The sequence below is a fragment of the Lithobates pipiens genome, unplaced genomic scaffold (assembly GCF_037356315.1).
Source record: "Lithobates pipiens isolate NorthernLeopardFrog02 unplaced genomic scaffold, aLitPip1_a1.2 Scaffold_74, whole genome shotgun sequence".
Classification (NCBI taxonomy): domain Eukaryota; kingdom Metazoa; phylum Chordata; class Amphibia; order Anura; family Ranidae; genus Lithobates; species Lithobates pipiens.
The window spans coordinates 353,673-380,925 of NW_027507897.1; the positions used below are offsets into that span (position 1 = coordinate 353,673).

The 27,253-nt window shown below is 44.8% G+C and overlaps 1 protein-coding gene across 1 annotated transcript in view; it reads left to right on the forward strand.

The window, feature by feature from the left end:
* The first annotated feature begins 1,240 nt into the window (after window positions 1–1,240).
* LOC143959416 (kelch domain-containing protein 2-like) overlaps window positions 1,241–27,253 on the forward strand; it is a 56,370-nt gene continuing 30,357 nt past the window's right edge. Inside the window, exon 1 of the mRNA XM_077468058.1 lies at window positions 1,241–1,397. Coding sequence (XP_077324184.1) covers window positions 1,333–1,397 — 65 coding nt within the window. The 5' untranslated portion in view covers window positions 1,241–1,332. The remainder of the gene's footprint in view (window positions 1,398–27,253) is intronic.

Genomic DNA, 27,253 nt, shown 5'->3' on the forward strand with positions numbered 1-27,253 from the left:
GGCTTTTTCATAAATATCTCCTAAACCGTGGAGGTTTAGGAGATATTTCCAGCACCTACAGTTAAGCCTTAATATAGGCTTACTTTTAGGTAAAAGTGGTTGTACATTGTGTACAACCACTTTAAGCGGGATAGCAGGCACGCGCATGCTGCACTGAGGGGGGTGCTGATGACTGCCGGACACGAGAGGCAGAACAGGGACATGTGTGTGAATCACGATCTGTCTTTTCTTCTAGGTCAGTCCCCTCCTCTACAGTTAGAAACACACACACACATTGAACAGTTAACCCTTTGATCGCCCCCTAGTGTTAACCCCTTCCCTGCCAGTGACATTTTTACAGTAATCAGTGCATTTTTTTGGCACCGATTGCTATATAAATGACGATGGTCCTGAAAATGTGTCGAAATTGTACGATGCGTTTGCCCATAATGTCGCAGTCCCGATTTTTTTTTTTTATAAATAGAAAAAAATTATGTGTGTGTGTGTGTATATATATATATATATATATATATATATATGCTATAAATATATCCCCTATTTTGTAAACACTATAACTTTTGAGCAAAACTAGGTAGAAGAATACATATAGGCCTAAATTGAGAAAAGAAAATAGCTTTTTTTTTTTTTTAAATGGGGATATTTATTATAGCAAAAAGTACAATATTGTTTTTTGTTTTTTTAATTGTTGCTATTTTTTTGTTGATAGTGCAAAAACAAAAAAACGCAGAGATGATCAAACATCAACAAAAGAAAGCTCTGTGTGTGGGGGGGGGGGAAGGACGTCAATTTTGTTTGGGTGCAACATCGCACGATCGCGGAATTATCAGTTAAAGCGATGCAGTGCTGAATCGCAAAAAATGGCCTGGGCATCGAGCAGCCAAATCTTCCGGCGCTGAATCTGTTAATTGTACCTGCAATCAAAAAAACAAAACGATGTTAGATGATATCAGGACAGCACACAGAGCTTCATGCTGGTGATCATTGTATAGAAAGGAAGGAAGGAGATGTCCGCTGCGATTTGCGCCATTCCCATCCCTCTGACAGTCAGCACACACTCTGTCCTCTTCCATTCCACTGTCAGGAAAATGAAATCACACCGCGATCAGCTGACAGAGCAGACAGCCAACCGCCGCTCTCCATTCCCCACATTACAAAAAAGAGGCGTACCTAAGAGAGAGCTCAGTGGATGCTGATAGGGCAGGTGGGCGGAAACAAGAACGGCATGGAACGATGTGGGCGTGGTTTGTGTGTGGCGGGTGTTTTGGGAGTTGAACAGCATAATCTGGCGGGAAGTTGTTTTCGGACGCGGAGAGGCGGAACTATACGGAGGACATGGAGGGACTGCCGGAATTCTACGTCCTGTGTAATACCTGCGAGCCCCCCGTGAGACTGCACCGGTAATGAGAGGGAGGGGAGGAGCTACGTACTTATAGCACCTGTGTGGGGGGATTATTCGTCCTGTGACGTCAGGCGGGGAGCGGGTCTGGGCTCACAAACATTCATAATGCATTATGGTATATGGCTCAGTGCACCCATGATGGGCACAGGCTGCTTATAGGGGGTTTTGCTGCACTGTGCTACTTTAATTGACAATTGTGCGGTTGTGCAACACTACCCACATAAAATTTGTTATTTTTCTCCACAAATAGAGATTTCTTTTGGTGGTTTCTGATCACCTCTGCGGTTTTTATTTTTTTGCGCTATAAACAAAAAAAAAAGAGCGAAAAAAAAAAAAAAAAAAAATATATATATATATATATATATATATATATATATATATATATATATATATATATATATATATATATATTATCATTTTTTTTTTTTTTTTTTTTTTTTTTTTTTTTTTTTTTACTTTCTGCTATAAAACGTAAAAAAAATTATAAATCTAGGCCAATATGTATTCTGCGTATATTGATTGGCTTATGCAAGCTTTAAAGTGTCTACAGATGAAGGGACGTATTTATGGAATTTTTATTCTTTAGTAACTGTGACGATCGGCGACTTATAGCGGGACTGTGATATTTTGCGGGACAATCGGACACCAAGGCCCCTTTCACGCTATTGCGACTTCAAAGTCCTGCGATTTTTTTTTTTTTTTTTTTTTTTTTTTTTTTTTTTCTTTGGATTTTTTTTTTTCTTCTTGCGATTTCGCGGCTATTTCATACCTCGGGACTGTCCCTGATTTTGAGGGACTGTCCCTGATTTGGAGCAATGTCCCTCATTTTGGTCTGATCTAAATAGCTGTATATAAAATGCACTTTTTATCTTTCAAAAAGTGTTTCCCAGTGCTAAACCTTTCATCCAAAATCTAAATTGCTGCATTTGTAACTTTCAAAAGCCAATATAAAGGAATAGTAGTGGTAAAAAAGAAGCCCTTGTGGGTTTAACAAATTTTTTTTTTTTTTAGGTTAATTCTCCTTTAAGGGGGCATGGTAGGGGGCGTGTCCTATGCCTATATGCTTTTGCTAGTAGGTGTCCCTCATTCCCATCTCAAAAAGTTGAGAGTTATGCTATTTTAGGGAATGCCTGTGTAAACTTGTGGTCTATGGACCTCAATTTGCGTCAAAGTCGGACCAAAGTGGTACAGGGACTACTTTGAAGTCGGAGCGACTTGAAGTTACACAGATATGAATGGTACTCATTGAAAGTCATGGGGTATGACTTGTCATGTGACGTCGCAGGAAAAGTCACACAAGTGTGAAAGGGGCCTAAGGCTGCATTCACACCTGAGGTCGCCAATGTAAAAAGCTGAAAAACACCCGAATTGAGCAAAAAAAAAAGCTCCAGAACTTTGAGTTTCGGGTGACATGGAGTGGAGATGTGGACCGACTCCATAGAGAATTTTTTTTTTTTTTTTCTCTTCAAGCGGTTTGGAGCTTCAAGCTACAAATGCTGAGTTGTGAATGGGGCCTTATACAGTGAGCAGTGCTAAAAATATGCACTGTCACTGTACTAATGACACTGGCTGGGAAGGGGTTAACATAAGGGGCGAGTAAAGGGTTACCTGGGTTTTGGGTACACACTTTGCTGCTTTTACTAAGGGAAGAGTTGGATTCTAATCCCTGCTTTGCAGAGACATAGGATCGCTCCCTTCCCCCCCATCAGAACTGAGATATGCCTTGTTTACATATCTGCATATCTCATTTCTCTGTGTATTGCCGACAATCGGCAGGTGCTGGACAGTGGTGGCTGGTGGGGGTTTTGTTTGGGGGGGGGGGGGCAGAAAACAACCACCAACCCCCCCCCTGGCCAGGGGGACAGGCTGCGGTGGGCATCTGGGAGCATCTTCTTTCCTTCGGCTTATGCCATGCGTCCCCTCCTAGGCGTTCAATAGGATCGCCTGACCTTTCAGCCAATTGGGAATCGGGTAACATACCTGCGCTTCCTGATTGGCGGAGAGGCAATTCAGTGTTAGGAAAGTGACTATTTGTTTTTCTAACACATATGGGTGGGCTCTGAGCGCAATGCCTTGTGCTCCAAATTCACACTATTTTGAAGCCTATTAGAGCCTATGGCTCTAATCAGATGCTTAAAAAAAAAAAAAAAAAAACACCCCCGCCCCTGTAATTCACACTCCCAGAGTCCTGAAAGGGGCCAGATGCATTAATAGGGGTTGGCCACAGCGGCCATGGATATATTCATGTCATGCATGAATCTATCCATTAACCATATGGAGGGGTGGCCTGATAGAGGAGGTTGCACCCATGCGCCCTCAATGGACGGGCCACCGCTGGAGGACATTGAGTGCCTGGCACCTGCAAATCGACTTCTGCTGTGAATATTCATAGTTGATGTGGCCTTCTGGTAGCACGCACCACCTGCAGGTGGAAATGCGGAATCACGTGTGTGTATACATGATTCTGCACAGGAGAGCCGCCTTGTAGCAGTAAAATTGCTATGGGGCAGACGTTAAGTGGTTAATAATAACAGTACAAAAAAAAGGTTCAGGGACTTCTTTCCTCACAGGTATGGCAGCTTATTGAAATGCATGCGCACGTGCATTTTGCCTGTACAAACCCACACACACATACGTGAACACGGAGTAAGCATGTTTCTGCAATAAGTATGGTCAGGTGTTTGTTTAGGCTACATTCGCAAGCCCAGGCGGGTTCAGACACAAGTCCGAACCCGCCTGAGCCAACTCACTAGGAATCTTTCACTGCGGACAGCCAAACATAAGCGCCAGAAGCATTCCCCACCCTGCAGCCACACATCACTTGTATATGGGCATCTGGGAGGGGGGGGGGATTCCTTTGCCAGTTAGAATTGGCTGGCCACTTTGGTGGCTTCTTGCTGTGATGGCTTATACCTGTGAATTCCTACTGTATTGTATGCAAACCGCTTTGATTGTTCAACCTGTACAAAGCAATGACAAGCCGAGAGGAGCCCCAGCTGTCTGAGGTTGTTCACATGTATCCAGACATCCAGCGATTAGTAACAGATAACCTGTCCTGGATGCAATTTGTCATTGTTTTGTACAGGCTGAGGGGCTGCAGCTGTTTGCACACACCTGTGATTGGATGAACAAATGAATGACAGACTGACAGCAGCCGCATGTAATCGCACATAGTGCGATCACATGTAGTTAGATATAGAGGAGTGGCCCTGAATGCAGACATTTGGTGTTCTGGGTCACTCATCTTGTCTCTACCGCCCCATTGCAAGTACATGTGGATAGGTGCAGCTGCTATCAGACTATTGCACATCGTTTGCTCACTCTCTAGAGCACACAGTGTTGGGATCGGTGACCCGCTGTGTCCACAGTATCATGAGGTTGCTGTGACCAATCACAGCGAGCACATGAGCAATAGTATACAATGATGTCATTGTTTACTACTGTGTGAGCTCTGTGATTGGTCACAGCAATCACACAATACCATGGCCAAGTACAACGCCCGGCACCATGTGATAGCTGTGACCAATCACAGTAGTACACAAGGTTTCATGAATGAAACCTTTACCGATTGCTTATTAGACAGGGGAGACAGGTGGTCAGAGGACAGAAGAGCAGATGACGGAAGCACGTAAACTGGGTTCAGGGTTCAGCAGCCATGTTAAGCCATGGTCAGTTTACAGGGGGGAGGAATGTCGGCTAGGTATTTCAGGTGTTACAGGGGGCCAAATTACACAGTACAAGCACTGTGCTGTATAATATGCTTTAAAGTAGGGCTGTCCTGACCGATACTCCTTTTTCAAGTACTCGCCGATACTTTATTTTTTTTAATGTCATGTGACAGTTTTCCAAGTACACATTACATTCACAGTACAGATTAGGTAGCACTAACATGCAGCACTGATAGGATTAGGTGGCACTGATATGCAGCACCGACTGTCTGGCACTGATGGGTGGCACTGACAGGCAGCACTTATGGGCATTGGGCACTGATAGGTGGCATTTATGGACACTGATGGACATGCACTGAAATGCAGCCAACAAAAATTACATGAGAAGAAAGGCTGCCTGCGACATCCATCTTGGTACTTCTTGCACTCGGCCAAATAAAAGCAGCAGCGGACATCTTGTTACAACCAGCCTGAACTATATGAGATGGGTGTAACAAGATGTCCGTTGCTGGCTTACTGCGGCCGAGTGCAGGGTGTACCAAGATGGGTGTCGGGATGGAACGGAGCGTCACTTCTGTTGATCCCCCACTGACTTCCGGTAGCGCCGCCTCTCCCAGATATCGGAATAGGCATCGGGAGCATTTGTGCGAGTACAAGTTCTTGCGTAAATGCTTGGTATAGGTCCCGATACTAGTATTAGGACAACTCTACTTTAAAGGGTAACAAACACTTTGAAGCTGATCTCCATCTTATCATATACTTTTACATAGGTCGTTTAGGCCAACTTGTCCCAAATGAACCATGTCCCTCACTAACGTGTGTGTGTGTTATAAAAACTGTATGTAGCCAAAGTCAGGTTGTGACATCAACCTGTTTCTCTGGCTCAGCCAATCAGAGGAAGCTTTGTGTTTATTGCTCATTGTTTTCTCTGAATGGTTGAGCTTAAAGGGGAGGGCTGGTTTTGGTAAAAAAAATAAAATAAAAGTCAGCAGCTGCAAACACTGTAGCTGCTGACTTTTAATAAGCAGACTTACCTGTCCAGGGCGCCCGTGATGTTGGCCGCCCGAGGCTGACCCGTCCCTCGGTCTCGGGTCCCGGCGCCGCCATTTTGGGTAAGGGAAACAGGCAGTGGAGCCTTGCGGCTTCACTGCCCGTTTCCTACTGCGCATGCGTGAGTCGCGCATCGCTTTGTGAATGGAATGCGCTGTGTTCTGGGACACACAGTTCCCAGAACACGGTGCGACCTATTACCCAGAAGACGCCGCACGGAGAAGAGAAGAAAGAAGATCTTCACGGAGGAGGAAGAGGCAGATTAGGATGATGTGCCTAGCAACAGGCATTTCTGGTAAGTAAAAAAAAATTATTTTTTTTTAATGATTTTTTTTTCAAATTTTTTATGTATTTTTTTTTTTCAGGGTGGCCCTGCACTTTAAACCCTCAAAGGATAACTACCTTTCTGAACATGTTAAATGTTACACCTGTATTTGGGATGTAACATGTTTTTCACCTCTCTCTACCTATGGCAGCAGGCGGGGGATCTCCCTGCATCTATTGTTTTAAAATCAGTGTCACTGTGCGGGGCTCCTCCTGCACAACCACGCTATTCATTCACAGGGTTCTGTGAATGAAGGAACTACAGGTTCTCTCTTCTACCATGGCAGATGGTTTGTAGTTTTCAATGAACTGCAAAGGCACTGGTGAGCACTCTCATAGCTCATTGATTGTTCCTGGACTTCAGTAACTGCTGATCACGAGTGCAATGCTCTATAGGCTCCAAAGAAAAAAAAAAGCAATAAATGCATGATTTTTACCTGAAAACAAATATGCATTTCTCCAGTCGTCAGGAGAACACAGGAGAGAGACAGGCTCCACCCCCAGAGACAGGAAACACAAATCGTTAAGTCTTTTAGGGAGGTCGCCATCCCCCTTCCTCAGTCTTTTGTGTCTCCTCCACCGGAGGAGGAACAGGTTATGGAGTTCTGTCTCTCCTAAGCCTAGGAAGGCTGTCTAGAAGCTACCTGTGTAGGCATGAAGGGCCCCTGGTCAGGCTGCAGTGGAAGCTGGTAACAGCACTTCTTCAGAAAAAGCCCAGGGAGGGCTGGACGTCTGCCGTGCGGAGGGGGTGGGGCTTCACTTCTGGTTCTGGGTCCTGCAGCGAGCGAGGACCCCGAACCCTGGCAGTTGATTTAGATGCCAGCCATGAGCTTCCGGTGGTCCGGAGCCTGGTCACAAGTGTAACGGCATGATGTTGCAGGAGGAGGACACATCCATGGAAGCGGCACAGAGTGACGGGCGGCGGCCTGGGGGTTCCTAGGTATCTCTTGTATTGGATCCGAGCTTAAGGACCTTGAGAATCCAATTATGGCTGCTGGGGTAGCACTGTGGCGTTGGTCTGCAACTAATGATTATTTTAGTAATTGATTAGTTGGGCCGATTGTTTCGATTAATAACCTTAAAAAAATTGTGGTGCATAATTTTTTTTTAATATGTAAAGTTAAAAAAAAAAAGCAATTTGTTTCTTAAATATCTCTGTGCAGATGTGTGTGTGTATATGTGTGTGTGTATATATATATATATATATATATATATATATATATATATATATATATATATATATATATATATATAATCTCTATCCAGCTATATGGCTAGGGAACAAAATAATCCACTCTGAGAATAACAGTATACTGTATATACTATTAGAGGAGAGATATACTATTAGAGGATATATACTATTAGAGGAGTGATATACTATTAGAGGATATATACTGTATATACTATTAGAGGAGAGATATACTATTAAAGGGTGAATCTGGTAAATATTAGACTCGGAGATCACATTTTTTGATTTAAAAAAACAAGCAATGTCTTCCTTCAAAAATGAATGTAATTTTAAGAACGTTTGTTCGATTTTTCTAATCGTTATTGGGGTCAAATCAGCATTCATTTTCAACCACAGTGACGGGAAAATTAGAAAATAGAAAACTTCTTGGTCAAAGGAATTTTCCAACAGTGTTCGTTCAGAAATTACATTGATTTTAAAAACAAGTGAAAATTTCAAACCTTCATTCAGTGAATGTACAAAGATATTTCGTCTGAATATTCTCGTCTGAAAATTGATTCATGTGTGGCCAGCATAAGGCTTGGTACACACCTATGCAGTTTGCTTTTGATCTGTTTCTGCAGTGCTTTTTGCTGTGTGTTTTTTTTGATTTTTTTTTTTTTTTTGCGCACGTGATTTTGCTCCGATTTTTGCTTTTTTAATTTTTTTTTTTTGGGCCAATGTGGTGTTGGGCAAATTAAAAAACACAAATTGCTGCAAAAATGCATTACGTGCTTTTCGGCTGCTTCTCCATTGAAGTATATTGAACCTAAAAAAAAAGCACCGTTTTGCGTTAAAAAAAAAAAGTCCCTGACCCTTTCCAAATATGCAGTGGCTGAAAAAAGCCTTGATGTGAACGTGTCCCGTTGAAAACGTGTAAATGAACTGTAGTGCGTTTCTGCAAAAAACACATAAATGTGAACCAGGTCTAAGACGTTTAGTCACATAATTGGGTTAAAAAAACTAAAATTAGCCTTTTATAGTACAAAAAAAGCAGATAATCACTATTGTAAGGGGTTAATTTTTTTTTTTTTTTTTTTTTCTGTAGAACTGTGAAAGTAATATTTACAGTAGTGATTATCTGCTCTTTTTGTACTATAAAGGGCTTATTTTTCTTTTTAACCCCATTATGTTCCTGGATGATTAATCGAATATGAAAATGGTAATCGATTCATTTAATAATCGATTAGTTGTTTCAGCCCTACTGTGGTGTCAGTATAGAAAACCAGATAAGGTCTGGTGTCACGAGTAACACACCTCCACCCCTGTAATATGCAACAAAAAAAACACTGTGGTGTCAGTGATGGTACACCCAGGAGAAGTCAGGAGGGAAGAAGTGCCTGTCTTGCATGACAAGGTTTAAAGAGGGTTGGAATAAACCACTCTGCAAGCCATGTATAGACAAACTAGTCTACAACGAGGCAACAGGGGATTGTAAAGACTTCATCTCGTGTGTGAATAAGGAAATTAAGGCAATTAATCAATGCTGTTGAGCCTTGAGACCCCAAAACAGCCAGTTTAAGTACCTCTTGTTACAGCCCCAGAGTAGAGTTGTGGAACGGAAGAGGAAGATTCGGAATCTTTGCAGGAGCGAAGGTGAAGCAACCTCATCCAAAAATATACCAGAACAAGGGACAAGGAGGAGGTGGACGCCTTGCTGGGGGTAATCTATGAAACCTGGAGACTAAGGAAAAACATGACCAAATGTACCAGACCCTGAAGGAAGACAAAGGCAGGGTACACAGCGCCTTATCAGAATCCATCAAAAAAGAGTGGGTAGAGCCTGAGAAAGTTGTTTTTTCCCCAAAAGCTTAAAAAGGAGGTTCCCCTTTAACGAGGACCCTGCGTTTGAGGACATGGGGTTCCTTAAGGAACCCATGAACAAAAGGATGGAGGTGTTACTAAAGAGGTAATGGGAAGTAGTCATGGCCAACTTAAAGCCGGCAGTGGCTACAATGGTAGTGGCCCGCAATTTGGAGGACTGGTTAGACCATCTGCAGGCAGACTTGGTAGGAAATCCTGGACTCTGTCTATGTTGCAAAAGGCGGTAGGCTATATGACAGATGCCTCAGCAGAGTCTATCAAGCTTTCGGCTAAAGCCGCAGCCTTGGTTAACTCCTCTCGCGGGCTCTGTGGCTGAAATCTTGGTCTGGGGATCTGGCCTCAAAAATAACTGTGGCATTTCGTTTGAGGGAGATCTTTTATTCGGGAAGGACCTAGATAAGGTCTTTGACCGGACTGCTGATAAGAAGGCTTTTCCGGTTAAAAGCAGAAAGGCCCCGGAAGAGCACCTTGTTCACCCTCAGGCCCCTAAAACAACCACTAAAAAACAGTGGGGGAGGGGGAAAAAAACCCCAATGATATGTAGTTCCTACAGTGGGAAAAAATTACCCCAAATGGATTCATTCAGAGGATAATCAGGGAGGTGTACCAAATTCAGTTCAAGGGTATTCCGCCCACAAAAACGTTCATAACCTCCCCTCCCAGGGATCCTAAAATTGGCGACCTGATGGACCAGTGGGTGCTCATTCCAACACCCACTGGTCTATAACAAATCTGGGTTTCTATTTGCACGTTTTGGTGGTACAGGAACCATCGGCAAATTCCGCCTAATTCTAAATTTTAAGTCTCTAAACAAGAGGGTGGTCTACAAAAAGTTTTGGATAGAGACAATTTTTACAGCAAAGGCAATTCCTCCCCCAAATTGCTTTTTTGCTTCCCTTGAGCTGAGGGACACATATTTACATATCCCAATCCACAAAGACTCGCAGGAGTTTTTGAGGGTGGTGATCAAGTGGGGGCGAGAGCATCTGCCATCTCCGGTTCAGGGCTCTGCAGTTTGGCCTGTCCTCATCCCCCAGGATTTTCACAAAGGTCCTGGCAGAGGCACTAGGCCCCCTGAGACTAAAGGGGATCTCAATCATCCCGTATTTAGACAACCTATTATTTTTTTGCCCCCCACCTTGCTTCAATTACAGAGGGATCTGAGGGTGGCCATTCCTTTTCTGGAAGACATGGGGTGATTGATAAACCAATAAAAATGAAACCTGACCCCCGACACAAGACTTGCGTTACCTAGCCTACAGGGTGAACTTGGTAACACAGAAAGTCTATCTTATGGAGAAGATGGGGGGGAAAAAGTAAAGCTTACAGCAGCCTTTCTTCAAAAGAATCGGGCGGTGTCCATCAGAATAACCATGTCAGGCCTGGGTCTCATGGCTGCAACAATCCCAGCGGTTCTGTGGGCAAGGGCCCATTTCAGGTTTTCCCCAGGCCGATATCCTAATAAACTGGGATGGGTCAACAATCGCTGGACGAGACCTTCCACCTATCTCCAAAGACCAAGAGATCCTTGTGGTGGTGGAGAGAGGAGGAGAACCTCCTGTGGGGTCTCCAGTGGTCCTTTCTGGTGTCTGCTTGTATCACCACGGATGCCAGTGTTTGGGGATGGGGGGCCACTGGGGGGGGCACTGCAGGAAGAAGTTGCAGGCAGTTTGGGAAGTCCTGAGGGCATTCGCCAAGGAATTGAGAGATCACCATGTACAGGTCCTTTTGGACAGCATAGTAGCGGTCTCATATCAACAAGCAGGGAGGAACACGGTGTCCTTCCCTGATCCAGTTGGCAAAGGCCATTTTTGCCTGGGCCAAGATCAACCCAAGTTCAATTTCTGCAGTCCACCTCAAGGGGTAGACAACTGTCTGGCAGACTTTTAAGTCGCCACCAGGTCTCTGGGGATATTTTTTAGCCTATTGCTGGAAAATGGGACCTTCCAGAAGTGGATTTATTTGCCAAAAAGTCGAATGCCAAAGTCCCAATATACTTTTCGTTAGAGAAGGACAAAAGGGCTAAGGGGAGAGATGTCCCTTTCTCGGAAATGGGTGTTTCGACTATGCTATGCTTTTCCCCCATTCAAAACTATTCCCCTGGTACTAAGGAAATTTACTCAAGAACACACAACAATGATTAAAGTGGTTCCATATTGGCCAAAGAGGGCCTGATTTTCCACGCTGCTGTGCCTGGCAGTGGAGCCTCTCCTCATGTTGCCCGAGAGGGAAAATCTGCTGTCGCAGGGGCCGGTCCTTGTGCCAAAGTTACAGAGTCTAAAGCTGTCAGCATGGTGTCTGAAGAAAGCCTCCTGAAGACTAAGGGGCTTTCAGCCAAGGTGGTTAATGCAATCCTTTCCAGTAGAAAAAAGGTGATCCAAGCAATTTATTTTAAATTTTGGAAGGTTTTTCGTTTTATGGTTGGACACCAGGAAGGTGTCAGCAGGTGTTCCGGCCATCTTGGAATTTTTACAAGACAGAGCGGAACAAGGGCTGGCCATCAGTACCTTTTTTTTTTTTTTTTTTTTAAAGGTTTAAGTGGAGGCATTGTCGATATTTTTGGAACAGCCCCTGGCTTTAGACCCGCTAGTTGGCAGGTTCTTCAAGGGGTTAGCCAAGAATTAGGCCAATTCCATTCAGGACCCTGGCGATATGGGATTTGACAATTGTGTTGGAAGGGTGGACAAACCGTCCACCAGAGGAAGATCTGTCCTTAAAGTGGGCTACTCTCCCTTTTCTGGTTGTGATTTTTGACAGCCAGATGCATTAGCAAACTGCAAGCACGTTCTATTAAAGAACCATACAAATCTTTGAAGACAGGCTGGTAATGCGTACAGATCTGGGGTTCTTGCCGAAGGTGACCTCTAAATTCCATAGGGCCCAGGAGATTGTGGTGCTCTCCTTCTGTGCTTCTCCAACTAAACCTAAATAAACAGAATTCCACGAACTGGACGTGAGGGCCTTGGTCTTGCGTTATTTGGAATTATCTGAAGGCATCAGAAAATCGAATTGCCTTTTTATTGTACATTCTTATAAAAATGTGGGGTGTCAAACGTCGAAGAGCACAATCATCCGTTGAATCAACAGGCAATTATGGAAGCTTACAAAACTGAAGAAAGAGTGACCTTTTCCCCAATGGCTCACTTTTACTCTTGGGCGGAGTGAGCTTGGCCACACCGAAAAAAATCTGCTGAGCAGCAACATGGTCAAGTTACTCAACGTTCATTAAACATTATAGGCTGGACCTTCTCTCAGCTCAAGATCAAGCGTTTGGGAGAAAGGTCCGCTCCCCCCCCCCCCCTCCCCAATCTGGTTCTTTTTGATCCTCTCCTGTGCTGTCCTTGACAGACGACTGGAGAAAACCAGAGTTAGACTAATGCTGTGTACACACGACCGGACTTTCCAGCAGAAAAGGTCCGCTGGTCTTCCCGACGGAGTTCCGATCGAACGGACTTGCCCACACATGAACGGACCAAAGTCCGTTCATTTTGACCGTGATGATGTACGACGGGACTAGAAAAGGAAGTTCAATAGCCAGTAGCCAATAGCTGCCCTTGCGTCGTATTTGGACCGTCGGACCAGCATACAGACGAAAGGGTTTTCCAGATAGAAATTGATTCCTTTGAACAGATTTGAAACATGTTCTATTTCTTGGTCCGTCTGTATTTTTGAAGAAAAAAGTCAGATGAAGCCCACACACGATTCCATCGGACCTTTTCTGCCGGAAAGTCCGGTCATGTGCACGCGACATTATCGGTAACTGTTTCTGTTTCTAGGAGTCGTTTAGGACAGCAGGGGTTCTCTCCCTATATGTTATAATGTTGGACGAATGGTTTTTCTGTTTTAGAATCCGTTCCGAGGAAGTTCTCGTTTGAAAGACTGAGGAAGAGGGATGGTTAAAGACTATTTGTGTTTCTTTTTCATGCATCATGGGACACAGAGTTAGGCTAATATTCATTACCTGCTGGGTTATACTACTTATCCAGGTGAATGGACACTGGTAGACCAAATGTCTTTAGACAGCAAGTGATCCCCTATATAACCCCTCCAATACAGGAAGTACGTCCGCTTTTTTTTAATTTATTTTTTTTAACCAGTTTCTGCAAGGTGGATAGCACGCTTGTTTGAGCTCCAGATCTCTAGTCCCACAAACGGTTCTTAAATGAATCAAGTGATTGACTGATTGGATCCATTTGACGCAGACTTTATATGCTTAGATAAATGGTACCCGAGCCTTGCAAAGAAGTTTCAATATCCTGCAAGGTTTTGCCTGTAATGTGGCCTCCGGGCGCTGGACCCTGCAAAGTGGAATCCTGGACTCCACAGCGCTAAGGCATTCCTGCAGGGTGTTGTACAGGTCCAAGGGAGTGGACCCCAAACATGAAAAGGGTACCCAGTCCTTGAAGGTTCTCAAGTGACAGGACCCCGCCATGAAGGGTGAAGATTGGGCTCTTAGTTTCTAAGCTGCCCTGCGCCTGGACATGTAAGTGAAACCCCTTTTATTTAATTTTGTGGGGTGTCCCAATGATTGTAACAATCAGTCAAGCTAGCTAGAGGCTGTACACCTGTGTGCGGTGACCATACGGGGGAGTTTTTGGGCTAGCTGTGGATGTTTGCAGCATGTACTTTTGTTTTTTTGTTTTTGCTTGTCTGGCTGTTTTTTACTTGTACGATGGTGTGCCAGTTCGCCATGGCGCACGTGCGTTTCCAAGAGCACCACTGGGCATAGCAGTTTGTTTGGCAGCCACGGCGCACGCAAGTTCGCTGCACGTGCGCTGTAGCCTTTGTCTGGGAGTACGAAGCCCGTTCGCTGTGAACACACGCACAGAATGCTCCGGCACACAGCCAGCTTATTTAAGCTGTATATGCCAAGCATGCTGGGCTTCCAGAGGGCAGCTGTGGGACACAGCAGGCTCCGAACCAGACATTTGCAGCGGTTCATTTCTCCTTACCTGGGTCATGTGAGTCACCAAGTGTTGCTTGGCAGGCTAAAGGTACTCCCTTCTGAGGCGTGTTAATACTACACCCAAGCAGTAACTGTCTTAAAAAAAAAAGAGGAGCGGGACTAACACTACAAGGAAGAGCACACCTATGTCCTCAATAGTTCCTCATGAACCTAGTTGTATCCCTAGTGTTGTATTCCCCCTGAAGGATCAGCGGCTTTTGGAAACAGTTACTGGTAAGTCTAACTGTTTTTTTTTTTTTTTCCAAGTAAACTTATCCTTTAATAACTTTAACCACTTGCTTACTGGGCACTTAAACCCCCCTCAGTCCCAGACCAATTTTCAGCTTTCAGCGCTGATGCACTTTGAGTGACAATTGCGCGGTCATACAACACTGTACCCAAATGAAATTTTTATCATTTTTTTCCCACAAATAGAGCTTTCTTTTGGTGGTATTTAGTTACAGCTCAGAGTTTTATTTTTTGCTAAACAAACAAAAAAAGATGCAAAAAAAAAAAAAAAAAAAAAATCATGTTTTAATAGTTTGTTATAAAATTTTGCAAACGGGTCATTTTTCTCCTTCATTGAAGTGCGCTGATTAGGCGGCACTGATAGGCTGCATTGGTGGGCACTGATGGGCTGCATTGGTGGGCACTGATGGGCTGCATTGGTGGGCACTGATGGGCTGCATTGGTGGGCACTGATGGGCTGCATTGGTGGGCACTGATGGGCTGCATTGGTGGGCACTGATGGGCTGCATTGGTGGGCACTGATGGGCTGCATTGGTGGGCACTGGTGGGCACTGATGGGCTGCACTGGTGGGCACTGATGGGCTGCACTGGTGGGCACTGATGGGCTGCACTGGTGGGCACTGATGGGCTGCACTGGTGGGCACTGATGGGCTGCACTGGTGGGCACTGATGGGCTGCACTGGTGGGCACTGATAGGCTGCACTGGTGGGCACTGATAGGCATAGTTAAGGCGGCACTAATAGGCACAGATAAGGCGGCACTGATGGGCAAAGATGGGCACAGATAAGATGGCACGGATGGGTGGCACGGATAAGTGGCACGGATGGGTGGCACGGATGGGCACTGATAGGTACCACAGATAGATGGGACTGATGGGCACTGATAGGTGGCACTGCTGGGCACTGATGGGCGGCACTGCTGGGCACTGATGGGCGGCACTGCTGGGCACTGATGGGCGGCACTGGGGTGCAGCACCTTTGAGGCAGATTTTGGGTGGCACTGTGGGTGGCACTGCTGGGTGGCACTGCTGGGTGGCACTGTGGGCACTGCTGGGTGGCACTGTGGGCACTGCTGGGTGGCACTATGGGCACTGCTGGGTGGCACTGACAGGGGGGCACTTACTTTATTTCAGGATGGCACTGCGGGTGGCAGGTGGGCACTGGCAGGGGGCAGGTGTCCGCTTGAATTGTTGGCCGTGATCGGGACTGATGTCCCGAACACGGCCGCCGGCGATCGGCTTTTTTTTTTTCTCCTCGCGCTGTCAGCGCGAGGAGGAATACTAGCCGATTACCGGCTCCGTTTTATCACATGATCAGCTGTCATTGGCTGACAGCTGATCACGTGATAAGGGGTCGGGATCGACCCCTTACACGGATCGGTGATCAGGCGAGTCTCACGGACTCGCCGATCACAGAGCGCGCCGCGCGCGCCCCTCAGGGGGCGCGCAGGCCGCTCGTAACCGGGACGACGTCAATAGACGTAGTCCCGGCAATCTAGGTCCGCGCTAATGCCGTCATTCGGCAATAGCGCGGATCCCAAGTGGTTAAACTTAATAGCCAAGGAAAAGTGTAATTTTTAACTTCAAAAATTCTGCATTATCAGTGTATAGCAAAGCACAAGACTCTACTTATGTTTTAACACTGAATATTTGAATTCATGCATCTGACTAAGGCTTCATTCTCAGGGGTGCTGAAACCCCTCGTTTTGAATGGGCCATGTGCGTATGCAATTTTAGCTGCTAAATGCTGCATGCAGACAACCATTTAGATGTATGGGGACTGCACAGACATAGCCACTCATCCCAATTTCACTGGTATCTGGGTGAGTGGCCCCAAAAGCTCACTGTCTGGGTTTCAGGACCACATCCCTGCAAGCCTATTAAAATTGGATGGGTAACTGTGTCCATGCAGCTGCTGCGTCTCCATAAACTTAAATATTTTCATGACGTAGGGACCTCAGTGCCTGCGTGAACAAGGCTTAATTGTGACTTGTTCTAAATAAAGATGTGCTTTGTTTATAAATGTAATCTAAGGTGTAAAGTTAGCTATGAAAGTAGGATGATAATATTACAAATATGGTTCTAATTCATCCAAGTGAACAAATGCTCATAGTTCAGAGCCTGAATAGGCCTGCAGACCTAAATTAACACAGCCTATGACAGGTCTCTGACAGGAAGCCCCCCTCGGGCTCCCTGACAAGATCCTGTAAGCTTGTGGCTGTCAGTAATTACTGTTGCCTGACTGGGGGGACAAGCCATCAAAGGTTCCTGTTTTAGATTCCTGCCTAGCTGACTGCTCGGCTCCACACTGTCGGCAATCAGAACTAATTTTCTAAACATCAGATGAAATGTTTAATTTCTCATAAGCTCCAAAATAATAATTGTGGGAAGAAGAGTTATTCTTTCTGTATGAGCTAAGAGCTGCATACAGTGCCAAATGGCATTCTCTGGCCTAATAGAACCTAGGAACTGACCAAACAATTTTATGGACCCCTTGGCAGGCAGGACATGTTTGGACCTGCTGCGATTGGGATAATGCACTGGTTTCAGAATATACAGTTGTGATCATAAGTTTACATACCCTGGCAGAATTTATTATTTCTTGGCCATTTTTCAGAGACTATGAATGATAACACAAAAATGTTTCTTTCACTCAGGTTGGTGTTTGGCTGAAGCCATTTATTATCAATCAACTGTGTTTAATCTCTCTAAGGCCACGTACACTGGAGTGAAAGGGGCCGGTTTTTTTCAGGCGCTACACAGGCGCTATTTTTAGCGCTGTAACGCCTGAATACCGCCCCAGTGTAAAAGCAGCCTTATACAAGCTGTACACTCACTGCTTTAGATTGTAGCAAAGTGTCATCACATGAAAAGGTATGGAAAAAAATTATTTACAAAAATGTGAGTGGTATGCTCACTTTTGTCAGATACTGAAAAAAAACAAAAATGTATACACATATAATGTACACACACACACACACACAGTTGTGCTCATAAGTTTACATACCTTGGCAGAATTTATTATTTCTTGGCCATTTTTCAGAGACTATGAATGATAACACAAAAATGTTTCTTTCACTCAGGTTGGTGTTTGGCTGAAGCCATTTATTATCAATCAACTGTGTTTAATCTCTCTAAGGCCACGTACACATGGGTGGACTATCCGTCCAACTAAGTCCGTCAGACAATCCGACAGACAGTCCGTCTTACTTTTGAATGAACGGACTTGACCACACACGATGAACAGACAGTCCGCTGAAAGCTTGCGCGATGACGTGTACAGCACGTACGACGGGACTAGAAATACGACGTCCAATACACTGCAATGCAACCTTCGGCCGTGTAAATCCTTTCTGAGCATGCGCCATACTTAGTCCGTCCAACTAGTTTGGACGGACAATATTACGGAAATTCCGAAAGACTTAGTCCGCCAGACTGTCCGCTGAAAAAGTCAGCTGAAGCCCACACACACGAGCGGATTGTCCGCTGAAACACTTTTCAGCGGACCAAGTCCGTCAGACAGTCCGCCCGTGTGTACGCGGCCTAAATCATAATGGCAACAGAAACTACTCAAATGACCCTGATCAAAAGTTTACATACCCTGGTGATTTTGGCCTTATAATATGCACACAAGTTGACACACAGGGGTTTGAATGGCTATTAGAGGTAACTATCCTCCCCTGTGATCTGTTTCCTTGTAATTTGTGTGTAAAAGGTCAATGAGTTTCTGGACTCCTGGCAGACCCTTGCATCTTTCATGGGGAAAGCAAAAGATTTGTCAAAGGATCTGCGGGAAAAAGTAGCTGAACTGTATAAAACAGGAAAGTGATATAAAAAGGATATCCAAGGAATTGAGAATGCCAATCAGTAGTGTTCAAACTCTAATCAAGAACTGGAAAATGAGGTGTTCTGTTGAAACCAAACTACGGTCAGGTGGACCAACTAAAATTTCAGCCACAACTTCCAGGAAGGTTTGAGATGCAAAGAAAAACCCACAAATAACTTCAGGTGAAATACAGGACTCTGAAAACATGTGGTGTGGCTGTTTCAAGATGCACAATAAGTAGGGACTTGAAGAAAGATGGGCTTCATGGTCGAGTCGCCAGAAGAAAGCCATTGCTACACAAATGCCACAAAGTATCCCACTTACAAACAGCACAGAGACAAGCCTCAAACCTTCTGGCACAAAGTCATTTGGAGGGATTAGACCAAAGTTTAGCTTTTTGGCCACAACAATAAACGCTTCATTTGGAAAGGTACACCATTCCTACTGTGAAACACGGAGGTGGGATCGCTGATGTTTTGGGGATGTGTGAGCTACAAAAGGCACAGGAAATTTGGTCAAAATTGATGGCAAGATGAATGCAGTATGTTATCAAAAAATACAGGAAGAACATTTGCATTCATCAGCCACGAAGCTGCACGTGGGACGTATTTGGACATTCCAACATCACAATGATCCAAAAATACAAGGCTAAGTCGACCTGTCATTGGCTACAGCAGAATAAACTGAAGGTTCTGGAGAGGCCATCTCAGTCTCCTGACCTCAATATCATTGAGCCACTCTGGGAAGATCTCAAACGTGCAGTTCATGCAAGACAGTAGAGGTGCATGATTCTGGCTAAATTGAGAATCACTATTTTTTTTGCTTAGAAGATGGATCACGATTCTTGCGAAGTAAAATCAATAAAACAAAAAAAAATTGGGCTAACTTTACTGTTTCATTGAGGAGGACCCTCCTGTGCCTTTTGTATTGAACTGTACTGTAATTGTGTTATTCCCCATACATTGTAAAGCGAAGCGTAAACTGTTGGCGCTATATAAATCATGTATAATAAGGAAGAGTTAGTTACAATGTTTCATGTTAAAACTTGGCAGACTGCCCGGATGTTTTCTTTTGACAGCTGAGTGAGCAGATACGTCTCTCCACTTGTTATATGAACGAATATGCAAAATCTGCAATAGAGATCATCAGTGGGGTTGAATCGAGATCACAATTTTTTTTACGATTAATTGTGCAGCTCTACAAGACAGCCCAAGAATTTACAGGAACTGGAGGCTCTTTTTGCCAAGAGAAAACACAGCTATACCATCTGAGAAGATAAAGAGCCTCATCCACAAATACCACAAAAGACTTCAAGCTGCCATTGATGTTGAAGGAGGCAATACATGGTATATTAAGAACTGGGGTATGTAAACTTTTGATCAGGGTCATTTGGGTAGTTTCTGTTGTGATTATAATTTAAAAAGGGTAAACACAGTTGATTGATAAATGGCTTCAGCCAAACACTAACCAGGATTGAAGTGAAAGAACACTTTTTGTTATCATTCATATTCTATGAAAAATGGCCAAGAAATCATAAATTCTGCCAAGGTATGTAAACTTATGAGCACAACTGTGTGTGTGTGTGTGTGTGTGTACATTATATGTGTATACATTTTAGTTTTTTTTCAGTATCTGACAAAAGTGAGCATACCACTCACATTTTTGTAAATAATTTTTTTCCATACCTTTTCATGTGATGACACTTTGCTACAATCTAAAGCAGTGAGTGTACAGCTTGTATAAGGCTGCTTTTACACTGGGGCGGTATTCAGGCGTTACAGCGCTAAAAATAGCGCCTGTGTAGCGCCTGAAAAAAACCGGCCCCTTTCACTCCAGTGTGAAAGCCGGAGGGCTTTCACACTGGAGCGGTGCGCTGGCAGGACAGTGAAAAAAGTCCTGCTAGCCGCATCTTTGGAGCGGTGTATTCACCGCTCCTACCCATTGAAATCAATGGGACAGCGCGGCAATACCGCCGGCATAGCGCCACTTTGCGGGCGGTTTTAACCCTTTTTCGGCCGCTAGCGGGGGTTAAAACCACCCCGCTAGCGCCCGCAGACCGCCGCTAAAACGACAGTAAAGCGCCGCTAAAAATAGCGCCGCTTTACCGCCGACGCCCCCACCGCCCCAGTGTGAAAGGGGCCTAACAGTGTAAATTTTCTGTCTCCCTCAAAATAACTCACACAGCTATTAATGTATAAACTGCTGGCAACAAGTGAGTACACCCCTAAGTGAAAATGTCCAAATTGGGCCAAAAGTGTCAATATTTTGTGTGGCCACCATTATTTTCCAGCACTGCCTTAACCCTCATGGGCATAGAGTTCAACAGAGCTTCACAGGTTGCCAATGGAGTCCTCTTCCATTCCTCCATGATGACAACACAGAGCTGGTGGATGTTAGAGACCTTGCGCTCCTCCACCTTCTGTTTTGAGGATGCCCCACAGATGCTCAATAAGGTTTAGGTCTGGAGACATGCTTTGCCAAATCCATCATCTTTACCCTCAGCTTCTTTAGCAAGGCAGTAGTCGTATAGGAGGTGTGTTTGGTGTCGTTATCATGTTGGAATACTGCCCTGCTGCCCAGTCTCCAAAGAGAGGGGATCATTCTCTGCTTCAGCATGTCACCATACATGTTGGTATTCATGTTTCCCTCAATGAACTGTAGCTCCCCAGTGCCGGCAGCACTCATGCAGCCCCAGATCATGACACTCCCACCAACGTGCTTGACTTTAGGCAAGACATACTTGTCTTTGTACTCCTCACCTGGTTGGCGCTACACACGTTTGACCGAACCAAATAAGTTTTATCTTGGTTTCATCAGAACACAGGACATGGTTCCAGTAATCCATGTCCTTGGTCTGCTTGTCTTCAGCAAACTGTTTGGAACCTGTTCTGTTAAACCGCTGTATGGTCTTGGCCACCGTGCTGCAGCTCAGTTTTAGGGTCTTAGGGTGCGTACTCACTTTTGTGAGATTGTGTGTGTGTGTGTGTGTAATATATTAACCTCTTCCCGACCAATTGCCGCAGTTGTACTGTGGCAGGTTGACTCGCCTGCGTAAGTCATTGTAGCTGTATGTCGGCTCGTGGGTTCGAGATAGCAGGCGCACATGCCCGTTGCACAGCGGGGATGCTGATGCTCATGGCCGACGGTATGATGACCGGCCACAAGCGATCGTGTGCAGGAGAAACGGAACAAGGACTAGGTGTAGTGTAAACACACACTTCCCTGTTCTGTTCTGACAGGAGTGACAGATCGTGTGTTCCTATTAGCTGGGAACCAGGATCCTTCACTTCCTGTAGTCAGTCACCTCCTGGGGAACACAGTTAACCCCTCAATCGCCCCCTAGTGTTAACCCCTTCGATGCCAGTGACATTTTTACAGTAATCAATGCAATTTTATAACATTGATCGCTATATTAATGCCAATGGTCCCAAAAATGTGTAAAAATTGTCCGATGTGTCCGCCATAATGTCCCAGTCATGATAAAAATTGCAGATCGCTACCATTACTAGTAAAAAAAAGAATAAAAATGCTCTAAATCTATCCCCTATTTTGTAGACGTGATAACTTTTGCACAAACCAATCAATATACGCTTATTGCAGAAATTGTCACTCTTTTTGTTTTATAGCACAAAACATAAAAACAGCAGAGGCGATCAAATGCCACCAAAAGAAAGCTCTATTTCTTGGGAAAAAAAGACGTCAATTTTATTCGGGTACAAGGTCGTTTCAGTTAAAGCGACGCAGTGCCGAAACACAAAAAGTGCTCTGGTCAGGAAGGGGGTAAATTCTTCTGAGGCTGAAGTGGTTAATAAATATATAATGTGAGACAAGACGTACAACGAGCCGAGAAAAAGGAAGTTCAATGGCCACTGCGGCTCCTTCTGCTTGATTCCGAGCATGCGTGAACTTTTGCCTGGCAGCTTTATGTACACACGATCTTGCTTTCCAACAACAAAGTTTTGTTGGTGGAAAATTTGAGAACCTGCTATCAAATATTCGTTGGCGGAAAGTCCGATAGCAAATGTTCAATGGAGCGTACACACAGTTGGGCTTTCCGACAGCAAGCTCGCATCCAACATTTTACGTCGGAAAATCCAACCATGTGTACGCTCCATAAGTCTTTAAGTGGTTAAACTTCCCTCATTAACAGACCCAAGTTTATTCCTTTGATCTAAAACGGGGGTCTCCAAACTTTCAAAACACAGGGCCAGTTTACTGTCCTTCATACTTTAGGGGGGCCAGAATGTGACCAGGGGGATTTGAAAAATTTTCGGGCATCAGTGGGAGTAAACAATGCCCTATCTTTAGTATTAGGAGGAATAGTGCCCCATTGATGGTGTCAGTGGAAGAAATGGCACCCTATTATTGATGCCATTGGCAAGAATTCTACCCTATTTTTGGTGTCCGGGCAGAATAGTGTCTCGTATCAGCTCGTATCAGGGCCACATGGGCTGCAGTTTTTTAGATCCCTGATCGAAAAGAACGTGTTGAGAATGTGTTTCTCTTTATCTTCGCCTCTGACCCGGGTCACACGGGCGGCTTCAAAGTCACCCGACTCTGAAGCTGCCCCGTTCAGCGTGGCTTACAAAATGACTTCTGTATAGAAGTCAATGCAAGCTGCCCCAAAGTTGTGCAGGAACCTTTTTCTACGTCGCAGCGACTTGAGCCGCTCCTATTAGAATGGTTCCATTGTACAGAAAGGAGTGTGACTTATCAGACAGCTAAGTTGCCTGACAGGTTGCCCCTGTGTGAACCGGGTCTAAGCAATGTTGTGAAAAAGTTGGCAGACTGCCTTTTTTTTTTTTTTTTGGTAGCTGTCAGCAGAGAACACTCTGCACTGAATCGGGAAAATGCTGTTTTAAAGAGCATCTAAACCCTTTTAATGCATTTTACCTTTTATGTGATGCAAATTGAATCCTTGAAACCTGTAAACAACTGTGCATTGAATCTGTCTGTAAAACTATCCTAAACTACGGCACCTTTTTGCAGGTTGATACCCGGTCACATGGTCATCCTTTTTGTTCTTCAATGCGATCTGAAATCAGTGAGTGGAGAATGCAGGCATACTGTGATGCTCTCAGTAGACATTACAGGAGAAAGTTTAGATGCGATCTCTGTGACCGCAAAGCACCAATTTTAGCATTGCAGCAGTCATGTGTCGATATAAAAAAAACAAAAAAAACACAGGTTTTGGTTTTTAAGCAAACTTTGCAAAAAAGAACATGAAATCACTCCATTTAATCTAAAATGAAAAACACTAAGAATATTTAGGTCTTTAGTTTTTTTTTAAAAGCTTGGGCTGATATAGGTGGAGTTTCTGCAGATGGATAGTTGTAGCTGCCCTATAAGATGGAAATAGTCAGATGAGGCGGCATACAGGGAGAACGCAGCTACTTCACAGAGAATAGCTGCAGCATGTGCATTGAGAGTGGCAGAGAAGATTCGCTGTGATATCACTGCCACTCAGAAGAAGGAAGACCAGAAAAATGGCAGGATCAACCAGATATTTACTAGCGGTGTACATCTTCACTGGTCTCACGATTCAATTACAATTATCTGGACAATGATTTGATTTGATTCTGCGATGCATCGCAATTACTGACACACTCCCACTTCTGCTTGGACCCTTCCTCCCTGCAATCTTCTAGGACACATCACAAGTCCCAGAAGATTGCCCGGCTATGCAGGACAGCACAGTGAGACATGCACACCCAGCTGCAAAGCTGCAAGCTGTCACAGCCAGATGCCCACAGTAGTATTGCCAGCACCCTGGACAGGCGGGGGAGAGAATGGAGGGTTCGGGTGGCCCCATCGCTGGATTGTGGGACAGGTGAGTGTCTTTTTATTAAAAGTAAGAAGATACGCTTTTTTGTAGCTGCTGACTTTTAATAAACAAAAAAATTACTGGAATTCTGCTTTGAGCTAAAAATAACCTTACTCCATTAAAGTGGAGTTCCACCCAAAAGTGGAACTTCCGCTTTAAGCACTCAAACCCCCCCCCTCCCTCCAGTCCCAGCCGCCTAGATAACTCCTCCTCTCGCCCTAAAGGGCCCCTCCCTGCCAGCGATCTACTGCGACACAACACAGGTCCCAGAAGATTGGCTGGCCAATGGCAAAGCGCAGTGCCGCAAAGTCATAAGCTGTCACGGCCAGAAGCCACTACCCACAGTAGATATGATGGGGCCGAAGAGAGGAGGGGGAGAGGAGCGTGGCTCCATCGATGAACTGTGGGAGTATCCATCGATGAACTGTGGGAGTGTTGGTTTAATAAAAGTCAACAGCTAAACTTTTTGTAGCTGCTGACTTTTAATAAACGAAAAAATGGGTGGAACTCCGCTTTAGAAAGTGCACTACAGGGTACAGGAATTCACACACACGGCTGCTGGGAGGTCGGGAGGGATTAGAATCCACAACTGACAAAAAGCCCGCTCTGTGAAGTTCCCTGTACTGTCTCTGTGCTGACATTTCTCTGGGCTCCCCTGTTTGCACCTTCCAGCACACCAGGCGTTAACAGAGTGGAAAGGGCAAATGGGGGAGGGGGGCGGGGATATGTCAGCCCAACGCACGTGTAGGAGCCAGTGTAATTAGAGTATAAACACATTTGTACTCTACATACTGCTGTTAAAATACCTGTGTAGTAATAAATGCAGAGTTATATCCATTAAGTGCCAAGCTGTATGTGCTTTTTAAAATATATGCAGCTTCATACCTCATTTCTTAGTGTGTCTGTATAACTGTATATGCCGCTCATGTGACTGCCTGGTCTGGCCCGCCTCTCTCCTCTCACGTCTCTCCTGACATCAGTGAGAGTTCTCAGCCCTGCCCGGCGATTGTAGCTATCAGATCAGAAGAGAGGCGGGCGGGGCTGGCGTCAGGAGAGACACGAGAGGAGAGAGGCAGGTCAGACCGGGCAGTCACATGAGCGGCATATACAGTTATACACAGACTAAGAAATGATGTATGAAGCTGCATATATTTTAAAAAGCACATACAGAGGTGGCCACTTGGTGGATTATAACTGCCTTTATTACAAAACAGTTAATTTGACAGACACGCTCGGATCCCGGGAGGGTCGGGGAAAGTCAGGATGACGTCACTCGACATCGATTTTTCAGGTCGCATGCATCGATGACACCTGAATCGGGATGCAGCGATTAAATTCTGCACCCCTAATATTTACTAGAAGTGCATATATTAATAAAGGACCGGATGGACACACTCTAGGAGTTCAGCTATTTTGTAAAAACTTTAGGCATCCAATGAGGTGCATGTCACCTCCTGAATTTATCACTTAAATTTAGATCTGACAGGTTTATTGTGCTCCAGGAAGATGGCTTCCAGTGCACCGATGCTCTGGTCTCAGCTCCTTCGAGTGCAGAAGCCTTTGTATTACTTGAACCAAGGTGGGTAAAAATCTATGAATTTTTGTTTTTTTGTAAAAAAAAATTATTATTTAAACTGGATTGATTTGATTTTTTTTTTTTAAATCAAATTTAGTAATACTTTTGGAGTATAAAAATATATCCAAAGATAGTTTTCAATTTAAGATACATTAATAATTTAGTTTATTTAGCATGAAATGGAGCTTAGTCATGAAGCATGAGGCTGTATATTATGCAATATTTTACATTATTGGTAAACTCAGTCAATGAGTCTAAGCTCTGTAAGCTGAGATAACATGCACTGCATTTACACAATTTCACAATAACCATGAGATAAACCAAAGTTCAGGAATATTCCTTTATCCCATTGTTTTGCAAATCTATGTACACTACAAACTGTATGATTGTTTGAAGAGAAATTAATCTGTACCAGGCTCTAAGGGTCGGTTCACACTGGGACAACTTCTCAGGAGACTTAGCTGCCTGACAAGTCGCGTCCCGTTCTGTACAAAGGAACTGTTCTAATCGGAGCGACACAAGTCGCTCCGACTTAGAAAAAGGTTCCTGTGCGACTTGAGGCGACTTGCATTGATTTCTATAGAGAAGTCGTTTTGCAAGTCGCCGCAGAGGTTGGATGCAGGTTGCCTGAGGCAGTCGCGCTGCAAGTCGTGCTGCCTCAGTGTGAACTGACACTAAGTGTGAGGAGGAAGGGCAAGCCGTAAAAAAAGTGAAACCTTCTAAGCAGCTTATAAACATTGTGATCATTCTGCACATAACTTGAAGTGCTTTATTTCTCCCTTCATGAGCAAAATGGCAGCAAGCCGTAAGACAGTGGTTCTCAGCCCTGTCATCAAGTACCCCCAACAGGCCATGTTTTGGGAATTTCTCTTGGATAAAATAGCTGTTCAAAATACCAAGCCATTGACTCTGGTTTTGTTATCCTGACCGGGCATCAAATGACGTCCAGCAGGATAACATGCGAGGGTGCGTAGTGCGGCGAGTCGCTGACACACCACATCTCCGATCGTGGTAAGGAGCCTGTGACCAATCACAGCAGATCATCGCATGAACCAAGAAGTGCTGGTGAACGGCATTCCTCGGTTCACGCTGCCAGGGAGAGCTGATCAGCGGCTCTCCCTGGTGGGGGGGGGTCTGTGCTGATCATCAGCACAGCCACCATCAGCTGTGCCCATCAGCTGCCAGTCAATGCCCCCTCAAAATGTCTCAGTGCCCAGCAGTAACACCTGTCAGTACCTCATCATCAGTGCTGCCCATCAGTGCCATCTTTTAGTGTCCATCAGTGCTGCATATCAGTGCCAACTCATCAGTCCTGCCTCATCAGTGCCTGTCAGTGAAGGAG